This window comes from Myxocyprinus asiaticus, chromosome 48 (assembly GCF_019703515.2).
Source record: "Myxocyprinus asiaticus isolate MX2 ecotype Aquarium Trade chromosome 48, UBuf_Myxa_2, whole genome shotgun sequence".
Lineage (NCBI taxonomy): Eukaryota > Metazoa > Chordata > Actinopteri > Cypriniformes > Catostomidae > Myxocyprinus > Myxocyprinus asiaticus.
The window spans coordinates 24,087,923-24,105,387 of NC_059391.1; the positions used below are offsets into that span (position 1 = coordinate 24,087,923).

At 38.3% G+C, this 17,465-nt stretch overlaps 1 protein-coding gene across 1 annotated transcript in view; it reads right to left on the bottom strand.

Moving 5' to 3' along the window:
- Positions 1 to 17,465, bottom strand: part of LOC127437369 (mucin-2-like) — a 35,953-nt gene that overhangs the window by 4,264 nt on the left and 14,224 nt on the right. The window contains exons 20-37 of the mRNA XM_051692188.1: positions 15,964 to 16,143; positions 15,451 to 15,690; positions 15,184 to 15,340; positions 14,922 to 15,050; positions 14,583 to 14,730; positions 7,461 to 11,011; positions 7,128 to 7,333; positions 6,082 to 6,256; positions 5,383 to 5,630; positions 5,107 to 5,290; positions 4,581 to 4,791; positions 4,289 to 4,464; positions 3,812 to 3,881; positions 2,620 to 2,720; positions 2,373 to 2,404; positions 548 to 725; positions 345 to 449; positions 207 to 247 (exon numbers count right to left, since the gene is read on the bottom strand). Of these exons, the coding sequence (XP_051548148.1) occupies positions 207 to 247; positions 345 to 449; positions 548 to 725; positions 2,373 to 2,404; positions 2,620 to 2,720; positions 3,812 to 3,881; positions 4,289 to 4,464; positions 4,581 to 4,791; positions 5,107 to 5,290; positions 5,383 to 5,630; positions 6,082 to 6,256; positions 7,128 to 7,333; positions 7,461 to 11,011; positions 14,583 to 14,730; positions 14,922 to 15,050; positions 15,184 to 15,340; positions 15,451 to 15,690; positions 15,964 to 16,143 (6,132 nt within the window). The remainder of the gene's footprint in view (positions 1 to 206; positions 248 to 344; positions 450 to 547; positions 726 to 2,372; positions 2,405 to 2,619; positions 2,721 to 3,811; positions 3,882 to 4,288; positions 4,465 to 4,580; positions 4,792 to 5,106; positions 5,291 to 5,382; positions 5,631 to 6,081; positions 6,257 to 7,127; positions 7,334 to 7,460; positions 11,012 to 14,582; positions 14,731 to 14,921; positions 15,051 to 15,183; positions 15,341 to 15,450; positions 15,691 to 15,963; positions 16,144 to 17,465) is intronic.

The window sequence follows — 17,465 nt, forward strand, 5'->3', positions numbered from 1 at the left end:
TCAACTTCCAGTTTCATCAAATAACACAGGAAATAAAACTGTGCTCGTCAAGCGATTTCATGGGGTCTTTAAATATTATTACATTCAAAGTTCAAATTGATTATAAATAATTCAGACACATTTCATTTTTAAGAGAGTAGAGGGTGAGAATTTCTTTTTTACATTTATTATAATATACTGTACTAGTATCAGAGCCATTTTGTTACCTCGTATTCTTGTTTTTTGTGGACACATACTCTCTTTGGCACTGTGGATGCAACAGACACATTAAAAACAACAATATAAAATGATATTAATAAGAATATGTAAGAATGGATCCAAGTGTTGAGGACTAAAAGTGATACCGCATTTGATTTCTGGACAGCATTTTCCCTCCGGCACCTCCATTTGTGGAGAATATCCAATGCCACACTTTTTATCCAAAGGTGAGCACATAGTGATATCACATTCTACATCATGAAACACAGAGAGAGGGGACTTAAGAGAAGGACACTTCAAACCTAATGCAAATCCCATTAAACATAAAATGTAAACAAATGTATCTTACTGCAAACTTGCTTGTTGCAGCATGGGTCTGAGGGATCGGTGGTATTGACCAACACAAATCCGGGCTCAGTACAGCTCTGAGGGTTAGGATCAGGGCACTGCTTTTGCCTACAGTTCACCGATTTGCTGGCCCTTTCACAGACACACTCCTCGCAGTTGTACTGGAAAACCTCATCGAACTGCCACAAAAAAATCAAAAGTGCACAGTTAAAAGCCTTGTTTGGTCAATATACACCATAGTCGATATTTAGATGCAAATTTACTTTATGACACTTGGGCTCTGTTCCGGGATGACCTTTTCTGCAAATTATACATGCGATGCTACCTTTGAATTTGGCCAAAAGAATGTATCCCAAGTATCCTAACTTTTGGAACACCCTTTGCATTTGGGAGTGCGCCTATAAAGCCTTAAAATCCTGAATGGTGTTTTGGAACAGAGCCTAGAAGTTTTTTTGGTCTCACTTTACATTGTCTTTATTGTGTACTAACATAAAAAAAAAAAAAAAAAAAACATACAATACAATGTACTTCTTGTATAATAACATGTTGTTCTGCAAAATTCTTTCAAGATTCACATTTGCTGTAGGTTTAAGGGTAGAATTAGTGTAACATTAGAGTTAGGGTAGCGTTAGGTTTAGGATTGGGGGTCAGCTAAGCAGTGTAACTACAGATGTAATTAAATTCAAGTACTGTAAACATAAGTATAATGCAACAACACATATGTACATAAGGAGTACATAGTAGAGGTCGACAGATAGTGGATTTTGCCGATACAGAAAACTAAGTTTGTGGGGAAAGGCTGATAACCGATTAATCGGCCGATAGTTTTTAAAATTGATTTATAGAATCTACAGTACTGTGCAAAAATCTTAGGCACATAAGATGCTTCACAAAAACATTTGTCTTAAGATGGTTATTTATATTTTCAGCTTTAGTGTGTCAATAGGAAATATAAATTTTAGACTCCCAAACATTTATTTTGCAAAAAGAATAGAATAGCCCTAATAGAAGAACAGGGAGCCCTGCAAAAGATGGCATGGTCCCCACAGAGCCCCCCTCTGAATATTGAATCAGTCTGGGATTACAAGAAGAGACAGAAGCAATTGAAACAGCCGAAATAGTTAGAAGAACTGTGGCAAATTCTCCAAGAAGCTTAGAACATTATATCTGCCAACAACCAAGAAAAACTGTGTCCAAGTGTACCTAGGAGAATTGGTGCTGTTTTGAAGGCAAATGTGGCCACACCAAATATTGATTTAGCTTTTTTTTGTTTACTGGACTTTGTATGACATTAATTGATAAATGAAAACTATTTATGTCATCCTCACTATGCAACATTTTTCCCAAGTGCCTAAAACGTTTGCACAGTACTGTTAAAAAAAAAAAAAAGAAAAAAAAAAAAATTCTTAAAATTTCCTTATTATGACACAGAAAAAGAGTCATAAATGAATAAAATCCCAGATGCAGTATTTTGTTCAACCAAATTCCCCAAAATAAAAAAGATTTGGTGCATAACGCGGGACTTTTAAGTATAAACAAGTCCGAAACACACGGGGGACTATTATATGGAAATGAGGAAATAATGAAAAAAACAGATGAAACTCTGCAACTATCGCCACAGATTTTGCCAATAACGATAGTTCCAAAAAGCAACTATCGGCACCAATTAATCTACCTCTAGTACATAGTAGTTAAAGACACCAAATATGAAGTGGGTCCGTTTTTTTATCATCCAATATAGGGAGGGACAGATCAATAACACTAAGACTGTATAATAAAAAACATTGAGTGAATGGTTTAAATAATTGTTTTAAACACTACCACACCTCACGTGGTGTCCCGGAGGAGTCCAGGCATCCTACAAGGAAAATCAAAATCAGACAGAAACACTCTCAAAAACAGTTAAGACATGAATGTTGATGTTCCTTACGCAGGCAGACTCAAGTTTTATACATCTCAATTTGAATTTTCAGGAGTATTTACATGCACCCACACTATTACTCATGAACACATGTTTACACACACACACACACACACACACACACACACACGCGTGACTCAGTGGCTTCTCACCGCATTTGTCCACACACACTCCAGACTGCTTGTTGAAGAGCATTGTGCCCTCCGGGCAAAAGCAGCCCTCAGTGGGCACTGTAATCATAATTTCTTCAGGTCTGCAATGCAAAAATTATTTTATACTTTTTATTTTTTACAGAATGTATTGCATATAATTAATTTTCACCAAAGTGAAATTAAACAAATGTTCCATGTTTTTTTTATTTATTATTATTATCCCCTTTTCTCCCCAATTTGGAATGCCCAATTCCCACTGCTTAGTAGGTCCTCGTGGTGGTGCAATTACTCACCTCAATCCGGGTGGCGGAGAACAAGTCTCAGTTGCCTCCGCTTCTGAGACCGTCAATCCACCATCTTATCACGTGGCTCGTTGTGCATGACACCGTGGAGACTCACAGCATGTGGAAGCTCATGCTACTCTCCGTGATCCACGCACAACTTACCACGTGCCCCATTGAAAGCGAGAACCACTAATCGTGACCACGAGGAGGTTACCCCATCTGACTCTACCCTCCCTAGCAACCAGGCCAATTTGGTTGCTAAGGAGACCTGGCTGGAGTCACTCAGCACACCCTGGATTGGAACTCACGACTCCAGAGGTGGTAGTCAGCGTCAATACTCACTTAGCTACCCAGGCCCCCCAGAAATGTTCCATGTTAATATTAGTGGCATGATCTTAACTTGTATTTAACGTGGATTATTCCTTTGACATTTCATCAACGATTAATTCCCAAAAACATTTTGACACCAATCTGGAGTTGGAATTGGAGTTTTGTAGCTTTTAGTCCATGTCTACTAGCTTTGAAGCCATCTGTGCTCTAGCGTACTCCTAAACATTGACAAAATTCTAAAATCTTTTAGCAGATATACAAATGTAAAATTTACAGTTATTTTCTACTGGGAAAATGGACCTAAAATATTGATGACTCATCTTGTACTGCACACATTTTTGTCCAATTAAATAACAACGACTAATGACTAGCAAGTAGGTTCATTGCTGTGACTAAATTAAATCCTATTGGCTATTTTAAAACAAATGAAGCCCTTCGATATGTCCCACCCAAACTGTGTCATCGAAACTACTGTCAACCCCCTGTACAATTTGCACCACTGATCAAGCACTAAACTGTATCTTTTGAAAAATTCTCTAATTATTTAAAAAATAATTCTTGCAGATTAAAGGACATACTCATCGTCACAGGTTGGTGGTTCAGCTGGACCACAAGGCTTAAAGACTTTATCTTCTGAACATTCAATATCTGAGAATGAAAAGTGAAATGCAACACTTAAATAATGTCTATAATTTACAGGACTAGGATTCAGCTTGAAATATGACCCATTCTAGAAAAAGAGATCTTCAGTCATGATGTCAATTTGTTGGCCAACATGGGTATCACTCTGGAATTTCTGATTGGTTTTAAGAATAGGGCTTTATGAGTTAAAATAATGTCTGTGGTTAACATTACATAGCATAAACTTTCATGCTTAGTTCTAAAACTCCAAAACTACTTTTCTAAAAAAACATGAACACAAGGCAACCCATGGAACTGAGCTACTACACTAAACAGCTTTATTAGTCTTGTATTAAAACCTATATTAAGTAAAATGCATTTTTCTTTTCATTTGGAAAGAGAGAAAGAATGTGCTCATTATTTTAATAACTTACTGCAGAGCTTAGTGCTGTTTCTCCAGTGTATGCAGATGCCAAACTGAGAGCAAGCCCTTGCGTAGCTCTGCAGACTGGTACACACCACACTGGGGTTGCTCATATGACAACTATCATATTGACAGCCTAAAAAGAAGTTTACTGGGGACACATAGGGAAGACACTCTTGGAACAACCTGTGGAAGATTAAAGTGAAGAACAGATAACAGAACTAGTACATATCAAGTAGGTAGCATTTACCCACACAAAGAATGTTAAACTATTGTAAATTCACCACACAAAATCAACTCACTCGCTCCTGAAGAGGTCGCAGTCAGGGTGGGCTTGACATGGCTTAATAGTGGGTTTGGGGCCAGACCCAACTGTAGGTAATGCTGTTGGTTTAGAGCAAATTTCACCGTTCACACCATTGGCTGGCCAGTAATCAGCCATTGCCGCACAGTCGTCCACCAAGATCCCTCCAGGGAGCATACAGTCATCGGCCATGTTGTTGTTGCATGTTCCTTAGAGAGAAGTATTTGGAATAATTTGGATGTTACATTGAACCACTGAACTGTGAAAATGGTTTATTTTTTCTTAAGAGGAAGCATTAATAAATATCATACAGTTCAGAACTATGTATAAATGTTTATTTGTTGCCTTGCAAATAGGCTACGTAGTCATTTCACTCTGAGTGACGTCCTGCATGCAGTGTTGATTGGGTCCTTGATCCAGCCTAATCAACTGTTTAATTTAGAATCTTTCAACTGCTCTTTTAACAAAAAATTAACAATTAAAAAAATAACTTTGATAACAATTTGAGCTCACTGCTAACTTACCACAGTGCCCTTGTGTGTTGTTTCCAAAATGCTGGAATGGCAGATTGATGCTGAATCCAGTGGCTCCAAACGTTACAACAATGTTCAGCAGTGGAATCTCCAGGAACAAGTCTAGTCCTGAGCTTATAACCCTCACACCATTACTGGCAAAAGGCAGCCTTAACTTAACATTGTCTTTCACAGCCTTTTAGGAGATGACCACAAAGACACATTACATTACTGACCAAACACACATGAATCATATTCAAAAACAATTTCAACCCTAGAACATCTCACCTCTAGGTCTGCACCTCCTATGAAATTGTGATTTTTAAGTGTTATGACTTGATTGTTATAAGACACAATAATGGATCTGGGACAGGATACAAGCTCAATAGGGTCACAGTAGACATTATCGATGTAGATCTTCAAGTGGTGTTGAGGCCTGATTTCCTCCATTAATACGTAAGTGCAGTTTCCTTGGTAACTGTAGAAGAGTCCATCAAATGTAATGTAGTGAGGGTCACCCCAGCCTTCACAAAAACCTAAGATTAGGAGAGAATGAGCAAAACTGAATTTGAGCAAATGCTATTTAAATTTGGGAGAAGCTATAATGCTACTTCTATTACTGCACATATCACCATTTGACATTTTAAGGTAGGCAGATTTGTTAATGCCGTAACTACCACATTTTCATCAATGATAAATGTATGCAGAAGAAATCCAATATAAATGCATGAGGGGCAGAGAGCAGGATTTTACATAAATTTAGACATTGGCTGGTGTTAAATAAATGTTGAATTTTCAAGGGAGGCCAAGGAAATGCATTAATTAGGCCTCCTTGGTCATTTTGAGAGAAGGAAGGGTTAAGGCATGGTGTAAAAAACATGCAAATAAGCACAATGCCACATTATACACATTTAGCCAAGAGGGACATCATTAATATAACTGACTTCAGTATCAAATATGGAGGTTGAGGAGGACCAGTTTACTTACAGTCACAAGCGTAATACTGGCAACAATAATACTCATCATAAACAAGCACTGGATTCTTTCCATTAGCACAGGTGATGTTCTGCAGTGGAGGACATTCATATGGGATAATCTCAATAATGTTGTCCTCTATGCACCTCGCCATGGTGCAGTTACACAAGATGAATGTCTCGTTTGTCTGGTAATAAGGCAGAAAGTGCAACATTTAGAGAGATTGGTGCATGCAAAATTGTGTCATATTCAGTGTTGTTTCTTTGGGCTATTTAAAAATAGCATAAAAGATGCTCGTCATAAGACATCTGGGAGCTGTGGCCCTAGGTCCACCCTTGTTCAGTAAACACTTAAAAGTGATAGTTGACCCAAAAATGAAAATTCTGTTATCATTTACTTACCCTCATGTTTTTCCAAACCTGTATGACTTTATTCTGGGGAATACAAAATGAGATGCTAGGCAGAACGTTATTCTCAGTCACCATTCATTTTTATTGCTTCTTTTTTAAAAGTGAATGGTATCTAAGGCTAACATTCTACTTAACATCTCTTTTGTGTCCCATGGAAAAAATGGAAGCCTAAGCGATAGTTCTATCAGGAAGACTCACCCAGTTACGTCACTTACTTATTAATTTATGCCACCCAATCATATTCTAACTTTTATTTTGCAGGCCCTTTATTTAACCCATTGTATCAACCTGCCTGTGTTATGACATTGAGCACAACTTCCACCACCACCAGCTAGGTACCCGTCCGCTGTCAGGGATAGGCACCTCGCCCCTGCAGTCTTCCTTCGGCAGAATCTGACGGTCATGCTGTCATCTATCATCGGACTGTCGGACGAGAACTTATGCTAAAGGACATTATTTATTTATAAATAAATAGGTTAAATTCAACCTTGTCTCTGAGTTTTTGTGGTAGAGTGAAAGTCATACAGGTTTGGAAAACATGATGGTCATTTAATGGGATTTTTCATTTTTGGGTGAACTATCCTTTTAAAACAACACTATACAATGTTTATTTATTCAAAAATTGAAAGAAAGTATGTTAAGTTGTACATTTTTCTCCCATTCTGGGCAGTCGTAGTATGGAGTAGGTGTAGGAGATGTTGATGGAGTAGGTGTAAGAGTTGTTGATGGAGTAGGTGTAGGAGTTGTTGGTGTTGGACATGGCTCTGTGCTGTTCTGAAATGCACAGGTTTCTGAGCAGATCATGGTCAGACAGATCCCAGAGCCAATGTGAATCATATCAAATATTGTCTCACCTACATTAAGAAAAGAAAAAAGAAAAAAGAAAAAGACAAATTTAAATACAAAAGCCTTAAAGAGAATTGTTGTAGAAACACAACTTGTCCTTAAAAACAGATAGAGATATCATTCAAATATACTAACCAGGATTATACTGCATTCCATTAATAACACAAAAACAAGGTGTAGTGGTGGGAGTAGTTGATGGAGATGTCTTGCCAGTTGTTGTTGAGTACTCCATAGCTAAGGTTGTTGGACTACTAACAGTTGGTGTAGATGAAATAGGAGTTTTTGCTGTTGTTGTAGTAATTACTGTTGGTGTTGGTAAGGATGTGGAACTGGTGGGTGGTTCAGGTGTTTGTGCTGATGTGGTAGATTCTTCTACAGTTGTTGGTTCAGTAAATTTAGTTGTTGGAGTACTTCCTGTTGGTGTAGATGAAATAGGTTTTTCTGTTGTTGTAGTAATTACTGTTGGTGTTGTTAAAGGTGTGGAAAAGGTGGGTGGTTTGGGTGTTTGTGCTGATGTGGTAGATTCTTCTACAGTTGTTGGTTCAGTAAATTTAGTTGTTGGAGTACTTCCTGTTGGTGTAGATGAAATAGGTTTTTCTGTTGTTGTAGTAATTACTGTTGGTGTTGTTAAAGGTGTGGAAAAGGTGGGTGGTTTGGGTGTTTGTGCTGATGTGGTAGATTCTTCTACAGTTGTTGGTTCAGTAAATTTAGTTGTTGGAGTACTTCCTGTTGGTGTAGATGAAATAGGTTTTTCTGTTGTTGTAGTAATTACTGTTGGTGTTGTTAAAGGTGTGGAAAAGGTGGGAGGTTTGGGTGTTTGTGCTGATGTGGTAGATTCTTCTACAGTTGTTGGTTCAGTAAATTTAGTTGTTGGAGTACTTCCTGTTGGTGTAGATGAAATAGGTTTTTCTGTTGTTGTAGTAATTACTGTTGGTGTTGTTAAAGGTGTGGAAAAGGTGGGAGGTTTGGGTGTTTGTGCTGATGTGGTAGATTCTAGTGCTGCTGTTGATTCAGTAAATTTAGTTGTTGGAGTACTTCCTGTTGGTGTAGATGAAATAGGTTTTTCTGTTGTTGTAGTAATTACTGTTGGTGTTGTTAAAGGTGTGGAAAAGGTGGGAGGTTTGGGTGTTTGTGCTGATGTGGTAGATTCTAGTGCTGTTGTTGATTCAGTAAATTTAGTTGTTGGAGTACTTCCTGTTGGTGTAGATGAAATAGGTTTTTCTGTTGTTGTAGTAATTACTGTTGGTGTTGTCAAAGGTGTGGAAAAGGTGGGAGGTTTGGGTGTTTGTGCTGATGTGGTAGATTCTAGCGCTGTTGTTGATTCAGTAAATGTAATTGTTGGAGTACTTCCTGTTGGTGTAGATGAAATAGGTTTTTCTGTTGTTGTAGTAATTACTGTTGGTGTTGTCAAAGGTGTGGAAAAGGTGGGAGGTTTGGGTGTTTGTGCTGATGTGGTAGATTCTAGCGCTGTTGTTGATTCAGTAAATGTAGTTGTTGGAGTACTTCCTGTTGTTGTAGATGAAATAGGTTTTTCTGTTGTAGTAATTACTGTTGGTGTTGTCAAAGGTGTGGAAAAGGTGGGTGGTTTGGGTGTTTGTGCTGATGTGGTAGATTCTACTGCTGTTGTTGATTCAGTAAATGTAGTTGTTGGAGTACTTCCTGTTGTTGTAGATGAAATAGGTTTTTCTGTTGTTGTAGTAATTACTGTTGGTGTTGTCGAAGGTGTGGAAAAGGTGGGAGGTTCAGATGTTTGTGCTGATGTTGTAGATTCTAGCGCTGTTGTTGATTCAGTAAATTTAGTTGTTGGAGTACTTCCTGTTGGTGTAGATGAAATAGGTTTTTCTGTTGTTGTAGTAATTACAGTTGGTGTTGTCAAAGGTGTAGAAAAGGTGGGTGGTTTGGGTGTTTGTGCTGATGTGGTAGATTCTAGCGCTGTTGTTGATTCAGTAAATGTAGTTGTTGGAGTACTTCCTGTTGGTGTAGATGAAATAGGTTTTTCTGTTGTTGTAGTAATTACTGTTGGTGTTGTCAAAGGTGTGGAAAAGGTGGGAGGTTTGGGTGTTTGTGCTGATGTGGTAGATTCTAGAGCTGTTGTTGATTCAATAAATGTAGTTGTTGGAGTACTTCCTGTTGGTGTAGATGAAATAGGTTTTTCTGTTGTTGCAGTAATTTTAGTTGGTGTAGGTGAAGGTGAGGAACCAGTGGGTGGTTTGGGTGTTTGTGCTGATGTGGTAGATTCTACTGCTGTTGTTGATTCAGTAAATGTAGTTGTTGGAGTACTTCCTGTTGGTGTAGATGAAATAGATTTTTCTGTTGTTGTAGTAATTACTGTTGGTGTTGTTAAAGGTGTGGAAAAGGTGGGAGGTTTGGGTGTTTGTGCTGATGTGGAAGATTCTAGCACTGTTGTTGATTCAGTAAATTTATTTGTTGGAGTACTTCCTGTTGGTGTAGATGAAATAGGTTTTTCTGTTGTTGTAGTAATTACAGTTGGTGTTGTCAAAGGTGTGGAAAAGGTGGGTGGTTCGGGTGTTTGTGCTGATGTGGTAGATTCTAGCACTGTTGTTGATTCAGTAAATTTAGTTGTTGGAGTACTTCCTGTTGGTGTAGATGAAATAGGTTTTTCTGTTGTTGTAGTAATTACTGTTGGTGTTGTTAAAGAAGTGGAAAAGGTGGGAGGTTTGGGTGTTTGTGCTGATGTGGTAGATTCTAGTGCTGTTGTTGATTCAATAAATTTAGTTGTTGGAGTACTTCCTGTTGTTGTAGATGAAATAGGTTTTTCTGTTGTTGTAGTAATTACTGTTGGTGTTGTCAAAGGTGTGGAAAAGGTGGGTGGTTTGGGTGTTTGTGCTGATGTGGTAGATTCTACTGCTGTTGTTGATTCAGTAAATGTAGTTGTTGGAGTACTTCCTGTTGGTGTAGATGAAATAGGTTTTTCTGTTGTTGTAGTAATTACTGTTGGTGTTGTTGAAGGTGTGGAAAAGGTGGGTGGTTCGGGTGTTTGTGCTGATGTTGTAGATTCTATCTCTGTTGTTGATTCAGTAAATGTAGTTGTTGGAGTACTTCCTGTTGGTGTAGATGAAATAGGTTTTTCTGTTGTTGCAGTAATTTTAGTTGGTGTAGGTGAAGGTGAGGAACCAGTGGGTGGTTTGGGTGTTTGTGCTAATGTGGTAGATTCTAGAGCTGTTGTTGATTCAATAAATGTAGTTGTTGGAGTACTTCCTGTTGGTGTTGATGAAATAGGTTTTTCTGTTGTTGTAGTAATTACTGTTGGTGTTGTCAAAGGTGTGGAAAAGGTGGGTAGTTTGGGTGTTTGTGCTGATGTGGTAGATTCTACTGCTGTTGTTGATTCAGTAAATGTAGTTGTTGGAGTACTTCCTGTTGGTGTAGATGAAATAGGTTTTTCTGTTGTTGTAGTAATTACTGTTGGTGTTGTTGAAGGTGTGGAAAAGGTGGGTGGTTCGGGTGTTTGTGCTGATGTTGTAGATTCTACCTCTGTTGTTGATTCAGTAAATTTAGTTGTTGGAGTACTTCCTGTTGGTGTAGATGAAATAGGTTTTTCTGTTGTTGCAGTAATTTTAGTTGGTGTAGGTGAAGGTGAGGAACCAGTGGGTGGTTTGGGTGCTTCTGCTGATGTGGTTGATTCTACTGCTGTTGTTGATTCAGTTACCTCAAAATGCGTTGTTGTACTGGGTTTCCAGGTAGTTGTTAATTTAATTTGTGGCTCTGATACAGGAGATGTTGTGTTTGTTTCTTGAGTAACAATACTTATTGGTGTTGTTCCAGGTGATGTTGTAGAACAAGGAAAACAGCAGAGAACACGTATTTTATAGTCAAAACATTTATAGGGGCGGAAAACCTGTTTTGTTTTCTCACACACCAAACCATATGAAATGTTGCACTGGACAACTTGTTTTGTTTGACTGATAAAATCTTCAAAGCTCATATCAGTTTGGCCCACAGCCCCACATTCAATATCTTCTGGATTTTCACATATCTCTTTTCCATTTTCTGTTATGTGTTCATATGTCTCAAAGTCATTCCCTCCTCCAGTAGCAGGATTATATACATTAAACCACTCAGACCAGTGACATATAACACATGGTGATATGGCTGATGAGGATGTTGAAATACCAGATGGTGTTCCTGTTGTTGTAGAGATTACTGTTGGTGTTGTTAAAGGAGTGGAAAAGGTGGGAGGTTTGGGTGTTTGTGCTGATGTGGAAGATTCTAGAGCTGTTGTTGATTCAGTAAATTTAGTTGTTGGAGTACTTCCTGTTGGTGTAGATGAAATAGGTTTTTCTGTTGTTGTAGTAATTACTGTTGGTGTTGTTAAAGGTGTGGAAAAGGTGGGAGGTTTGGGGGTTTGTGCTGATGTGGTAGATTCTAGCACTGTTGTTGATTCAGTAAATGTAGTTGTTGGAGTACTTCCTGTTGGTGTAGATGAAATAGGTTTTTCTGTTGTTTTAGTAATTACTGTTGGTGTTGTTAAAGGTGTGGAAAAGGTGGGAAGTTTGGGTGTTTGTGCTGATGTGGTAGATTCTAGCGCTGTTGTTGATTCAGTAAATGTAGTTGTTGGAGTACTTCCTGTTGGTGTAGATGAAATAGGTTTTTCTGTTGTTGTAGTAATTACTGTTGGTGTTGTCGAAGGTGTGGAAAAGGTGGGTGGTTCGGGTGTTTGTGCTGATGTGGTAGATTCTACTGCTGTTGTTGATTCAGTAAATTTAGTTGTTGGAGTACTTCCTGTTGGTGTAGATGAAATAGGTTTTTCTGTTGTTGTAGTAATTACTGTTGGTGTTGTTAAAGGTGTGGAAAAGGTGGGAGGTTTGGGTGTTTGTGCTGATGTGGTAGATTCTAGTGCTGTTGTTGATTCAGTAAATTTAGTTGTTGGAGTACTTTCTGCTGTTGTAGATGAAATAGGTTTTTCTGTTGTTGTAGTAATTACTGTTGGTGTTGTCGAAGGTGTGGAAAAGGTGGGTGGTTCGGGTGTTTGTGCTGATGTGGTAGATTCTACTGCTGTTGTTGATTCAGTAAATTTAGTTGTTGGAGTACTTCCTGTTGGTGTAGATGAAATAGGTTTTTCTGTTGTTGTAGTAATTACAGTTGGTGTTGTTAAAGGTGTGGAAAAGGTGGGAAGTTTGGGTGTTTGTGCTGATGTGGTAGATTCTAGCGCTGTTGTTGATTCAGTAAATGTAGTTGTTGGAGTACTTCCTGTTGTTGTAGATGAAATAGGTTTTTCTGTTGTTGTAGTAATTACTGTTGGTGTTGTCGAAGGTGTGGAAAAGGTGGGTGGTTCGGGTGTTTGTGCTGATGTGGTAGATTCTACTGCTGTTGTTGATTCAGTAAATTTAGTTGTTGGAGTACTTCCTGTTGGTGTAGATGAAATAGGTTTTTCTGTTGTTGTAGTAATTACTGTTGGTGTTGTCGAAGGTGTGGAAAAGGTGGGTGGTTCGGGTGTTTGTGCTGATGTGGTAGATTCTACTGCTGTTGTTGATTCAGTAAATTTAGTTGTTGGAGTACTTCCTGTTGGTGTAGATGAAATAGGTTTTTCTGTTGTTGTAGTAATTACTGTTGGTGTTGTTAAAGGTGTGGAAAAGGTGGGTGGTTTGGGTGTTTGTGCTGATGTGGTAGATTCTAGAGCTGTTGTTGATTCAGTAAATTTAATTGTTGGAGTACTTCCTGTTGGTGTAGATGAAATAGGTTTTCCTGTTGTTGTAGTAAATACTGTTGGTGTTGTTGAAGGTGTGGAAAAGGTGGGTGGTTCGGGTGTTTGTGCTGATGTGGTAGATTCCACTGCTGTTGTTGATTCAGTAAATGTAGTTGTTGGAGTACTTCCTGTTGGTGTAGATGAAATAGGTTTTTCTGTTGTTGCAGTAATTTTAATTGGTGTAGGTGAAGGTGAGGAACCAGTGGGTGGTTTGGGTGTTTGTGCTGATGTGGTTGATTCCACCCCCGTTGTCGATTTGGTTGACTCAAAATGTGTTGTTGTAGCAGGTTTCCAGGTAGTTGGTGATTCTGTATATTCAGTTGATGATAGAGGAGGTGTTCCTGAAGTTGTTCCAGGTGATGTTGTAGAACAAGGAAAACAGCAGAGAACACGAATTGTATAGTCAAAACATTTATAGGGGCGGAAAACCTGTTTTGTTTTCTCACACACCAAACCATATGAAACGTTGCACTGGACAACTTGTTTTGTTTGACTGATAAAATCTTCAAAGCTCATATCAGTTTGGCCCACAGCCCCACATTCAATATCTTCTGGATTTTCACATATCTCTTTTCCATTTTCTGTTATGTGTTCATATGTCTCAAAGTCATTCCCTCCTCCAGTAGCAGGATTATATACATTAAACCACTCAGACCAGTGACATATAACACATGGTGATATGGCTGATAAGGTTGTTGAAATACCAGATGGTGTTCCTGTTGTTGTAGAGATTACTGTTGTTGTTGTCGATGGTGTGGAAAAGGTGGGTGGTTTGGGTGTTTGTGCTGATGTGGTAGATTCTAGCACTGTTGTTGATTCAGTAAATTTAGATGTTGGAGTACTTCCTGTTGGTGTAGATGAAATAGGTTTTTCTGTTGTTGCAGTAATTTTAGTTGATTTGGTTGACAAAAAAGGTGTTGTTGTAACAGGTTTCCAGGTAGTTGGTGATTCTGTAAATTCAGTTGATGATAGAGGAGGTGTTCCTGAAGTTGTAATTTTAGTGGGTGTTTGAGAAGGATTTTGCGAACTAGTAAATTCTTCAGCTGTTGTTGATTCAACTTTTGTTGTGGTAATTATTGGGGCTGTTGATGTAGTTTGAACTGTAGGTGTGTATTGAGTTGATATTGTAGAAGTAGGTGGTATAGTTGGGCCTGGAGGTGGGGTTGAGGTTGAGCAGGGTTCCTGTGTTTCGAATACAGTGGTATTTATGCAAATTGCGTAGTAGCACATTCCCATGCCATCTGTAACATTGTAAATTACTTCATTGTGATTATATTCTGTTCCGTTGTAGAAACAGCACCCTGGACGACACAAAACAACATAATCTTTAGTTTATCATGAACTTTAAAAATCTTTTAAATTGTTTTAAACTGTTTATTTATTTATTTTGCTTACCAGGTCTTTGAAAACAATGTATTTTGCCATTTTCATCACAGATGCTGTCAAAAGAATGAATTATTTAATATATATATATATATATATTACGTCATTTGAATAATATTAGTTCTTTTGAGCCATTTAAATGGATTTAGTACTATGTCAGGGATACATACCACATATTACAGGGCTTGTCAGTTGGGATCTCCTCTCCAGGTTCGTACTCGACCCCATCAACATTGCAGGTATGATTACATGCCTCTACACAGATCTGATTTTTTTCATCAAATATAGGCTTGTCCTCTGGACATTGTGGATAACATCCTGCACAAATATTGCATATATAATAGATGTTTGTAGGTTACAAATTTTCTTTTTAAGTGGCACTGCAACTATGATCCTAAACTTGACAATCATGCAAAAAAATAGGCTCAAAAACATTAAATGTCTCTATATCCTGTAAGTATACTTAGTATTTGAAAATATAAACCAGTCTGTACTAGATGATAACTTACCCTCCAGGTTTGGTAAAGTGTTATTGCAGATACCCTCAGGGTTGAGACAGGTTTTGTAGCAAGGTGTATGACAAGGACTGTAATGCCATGTGCATTCACCTGGACCATTGTAGTAGTCACAGTACACAGCTAACAGGGAAAGATGGACACAAGAATGAACTTGTACATGCAAAGTAAACAAGATGAATTCACAGAATTCCCCATATCACATGAGTGATTACAGGAAGATTGACAGCTGTGCACTGGAATAGAACATGCTTACGGCAGATGTCAGGTGTTCTCCAGACCACACAGACCCCTTCATCATTGCATGCTTGAGCATAAGCTGCCACAGCTGTGCAGAAGCACTCACAATCTCCACCTGAGTCACACGCACAGGAGTCTTTCACACAGTTATCATAGAAAGGGTCTGGATCCACCTGTGTGAACATGCATTTGCGTTCTTTAAAGTATTATGGGAAACTTTTGTTTACCACAATATACAGGGATTTAACTTCAGTTATGGAATCAAAAGGCCTTCCAACTGTACCATGCTGTGGCAGTCTTTGAAAGTTTCTGCCTTTATGATGCTACATTGTATTTTCGCCCATGTGTGTCGATTGGGTGTCTCATAGCAGGGATTAGAGTCTGGTTCTGCATCAGGGCATGTGCTTAACACTTTCCAGCTGTCCACGAACTCCATTATATTTGAGGTTTGCAACTTGCCTTGAGTAGTAAAATCATCTTTTCCATTTCCATTGAAATTTCCACAAAGGCCACAAACTTCTCCCTGTGCAAACACAAAGCATATTAGCTCAAGTAATTGCAGCATTCAGAATTCCCAACAGAAATGCTTTCTCTGTTATAATAACTGTAAACTAAGCAAAAAAGGTTTTTTTTATATTCCAAGTAGGATAACTAGAGACTTGACTGCTGATTTGTAAGGGCACTTGTAATGCAACAACACCTTCAGACAAGTGGGAGTGTTAGTGTGTACTCAATGTTTGTTCACAAAAAGGAAGCTAAAACTGGTTGTTTATATGCAGCAGTGGAAACAACTCACCATGTGCTGAGGTTGCAGAATGATGCGGACAGTGGTTTTACGGTCCCACAAAACTGTCAGTCCGATGACAGCATCAATGACAAGGTACATACCAATGTTTCTTTGCTTGTACTTGATCTGTGGACCACTTCCAGTATCAGATGCTCTTACAGTGCCTTCAGAAAGTTCCAGTTTAGTTCTCTGTGTGTGGGAAACCCAAAACATACTGTATGATAGATGTTTTTGCAAGATGAAAAAACTATTGATAATCAATAAATGAAAAAACAAAATGTGTGTGGTGGGCTGTTTGAAAGCTTTGTGATACTAGGGGCGCAAAAATGACAAAAAAAAAAAAATTTAAAAAATTGATGTGTGTTGTCAGTCATTGTATTCCTCATGTGCAACACTTACATTAACATAACCATACATTAAAGGTGCAATATGTAAAAAATGTAATTAAATATTCGCCTTTTTTTTTTTGCCAATGTGTGAACGGCTTGTAACGCAACTTAAAAAATTAGCCCTTCCCGGACTTCCTAGGTTGCCTATTAAAGCTTGTAGACTGATTTTCATGCGAAGGGAGCGGGTCGCTTTTGCCGGGAAAATCCAAAGGATGTGACGTTTTGCGCGCTCCCGAGAGCCTTACCTCAGTGCTTGCTTATTTAACAGTGTCAACAGACAGTCTGCAACACTAGGTAACGTTATCTTAGAGATGGAATCCAGCAAACGTCCGGCTCCCAGCACAACACCGACTCCTACACAAACTCTGAGTAAGCCAAAAAAAAAAAAACATTTATCTACTGAATCCCGTCTGGCTAAGCGGGAACGTGATTATGGTCGAGCGTAAACTAGAGTGAACATCGGCAGGACACTTGATTCCTGGAGGGAACTACGTTCGGTTTTGGGGATCAAAACCGACCCTGAAGAATTGGACAGGTAAGCTTCCATAACTGCAAAGCATGTGAAATATAGTGCCATAAGGATTGATCTGTGTCATTTTGGCTAACTTGATCTTGCCTGCTAATGCTGACGAATTGCAAGATACCTTGCTTCGTAACTTTAAAATAATTTAAACGATCTTCTCTTTATACTAAAATTCAGGTATGCTGATTCACAGTAACTGACAATGTTAATCTGTAATTATTCAGCAAGGTAAACTACATTAACACATGAAATGAATGCTAGACAATGTTCAAGATAATGCAAAAAGACCCATTCATTAGTGTAATGTAACTTGGTTATACAGAAAATGTATACATTCTATTATTATTAAAACAATAGCGCATCGATATATCAGAATGACAGTTGTGATGGAATCACATCAATACTGAATTGTGTCAACATATTTATAAAGTACAGTCTATTTTTATAAACAGCTACTGTCATCATCCACCAAATTTAGCTAACAGCTATTGATAAAGCTGGCTAGCGAGCTAATGCCGACATAGGCTATCATATAAATACAGTCAATGTATCATGCAAAGAAAAGTGATTACTTCAAACTACAGTCTCGCATAGTCAGA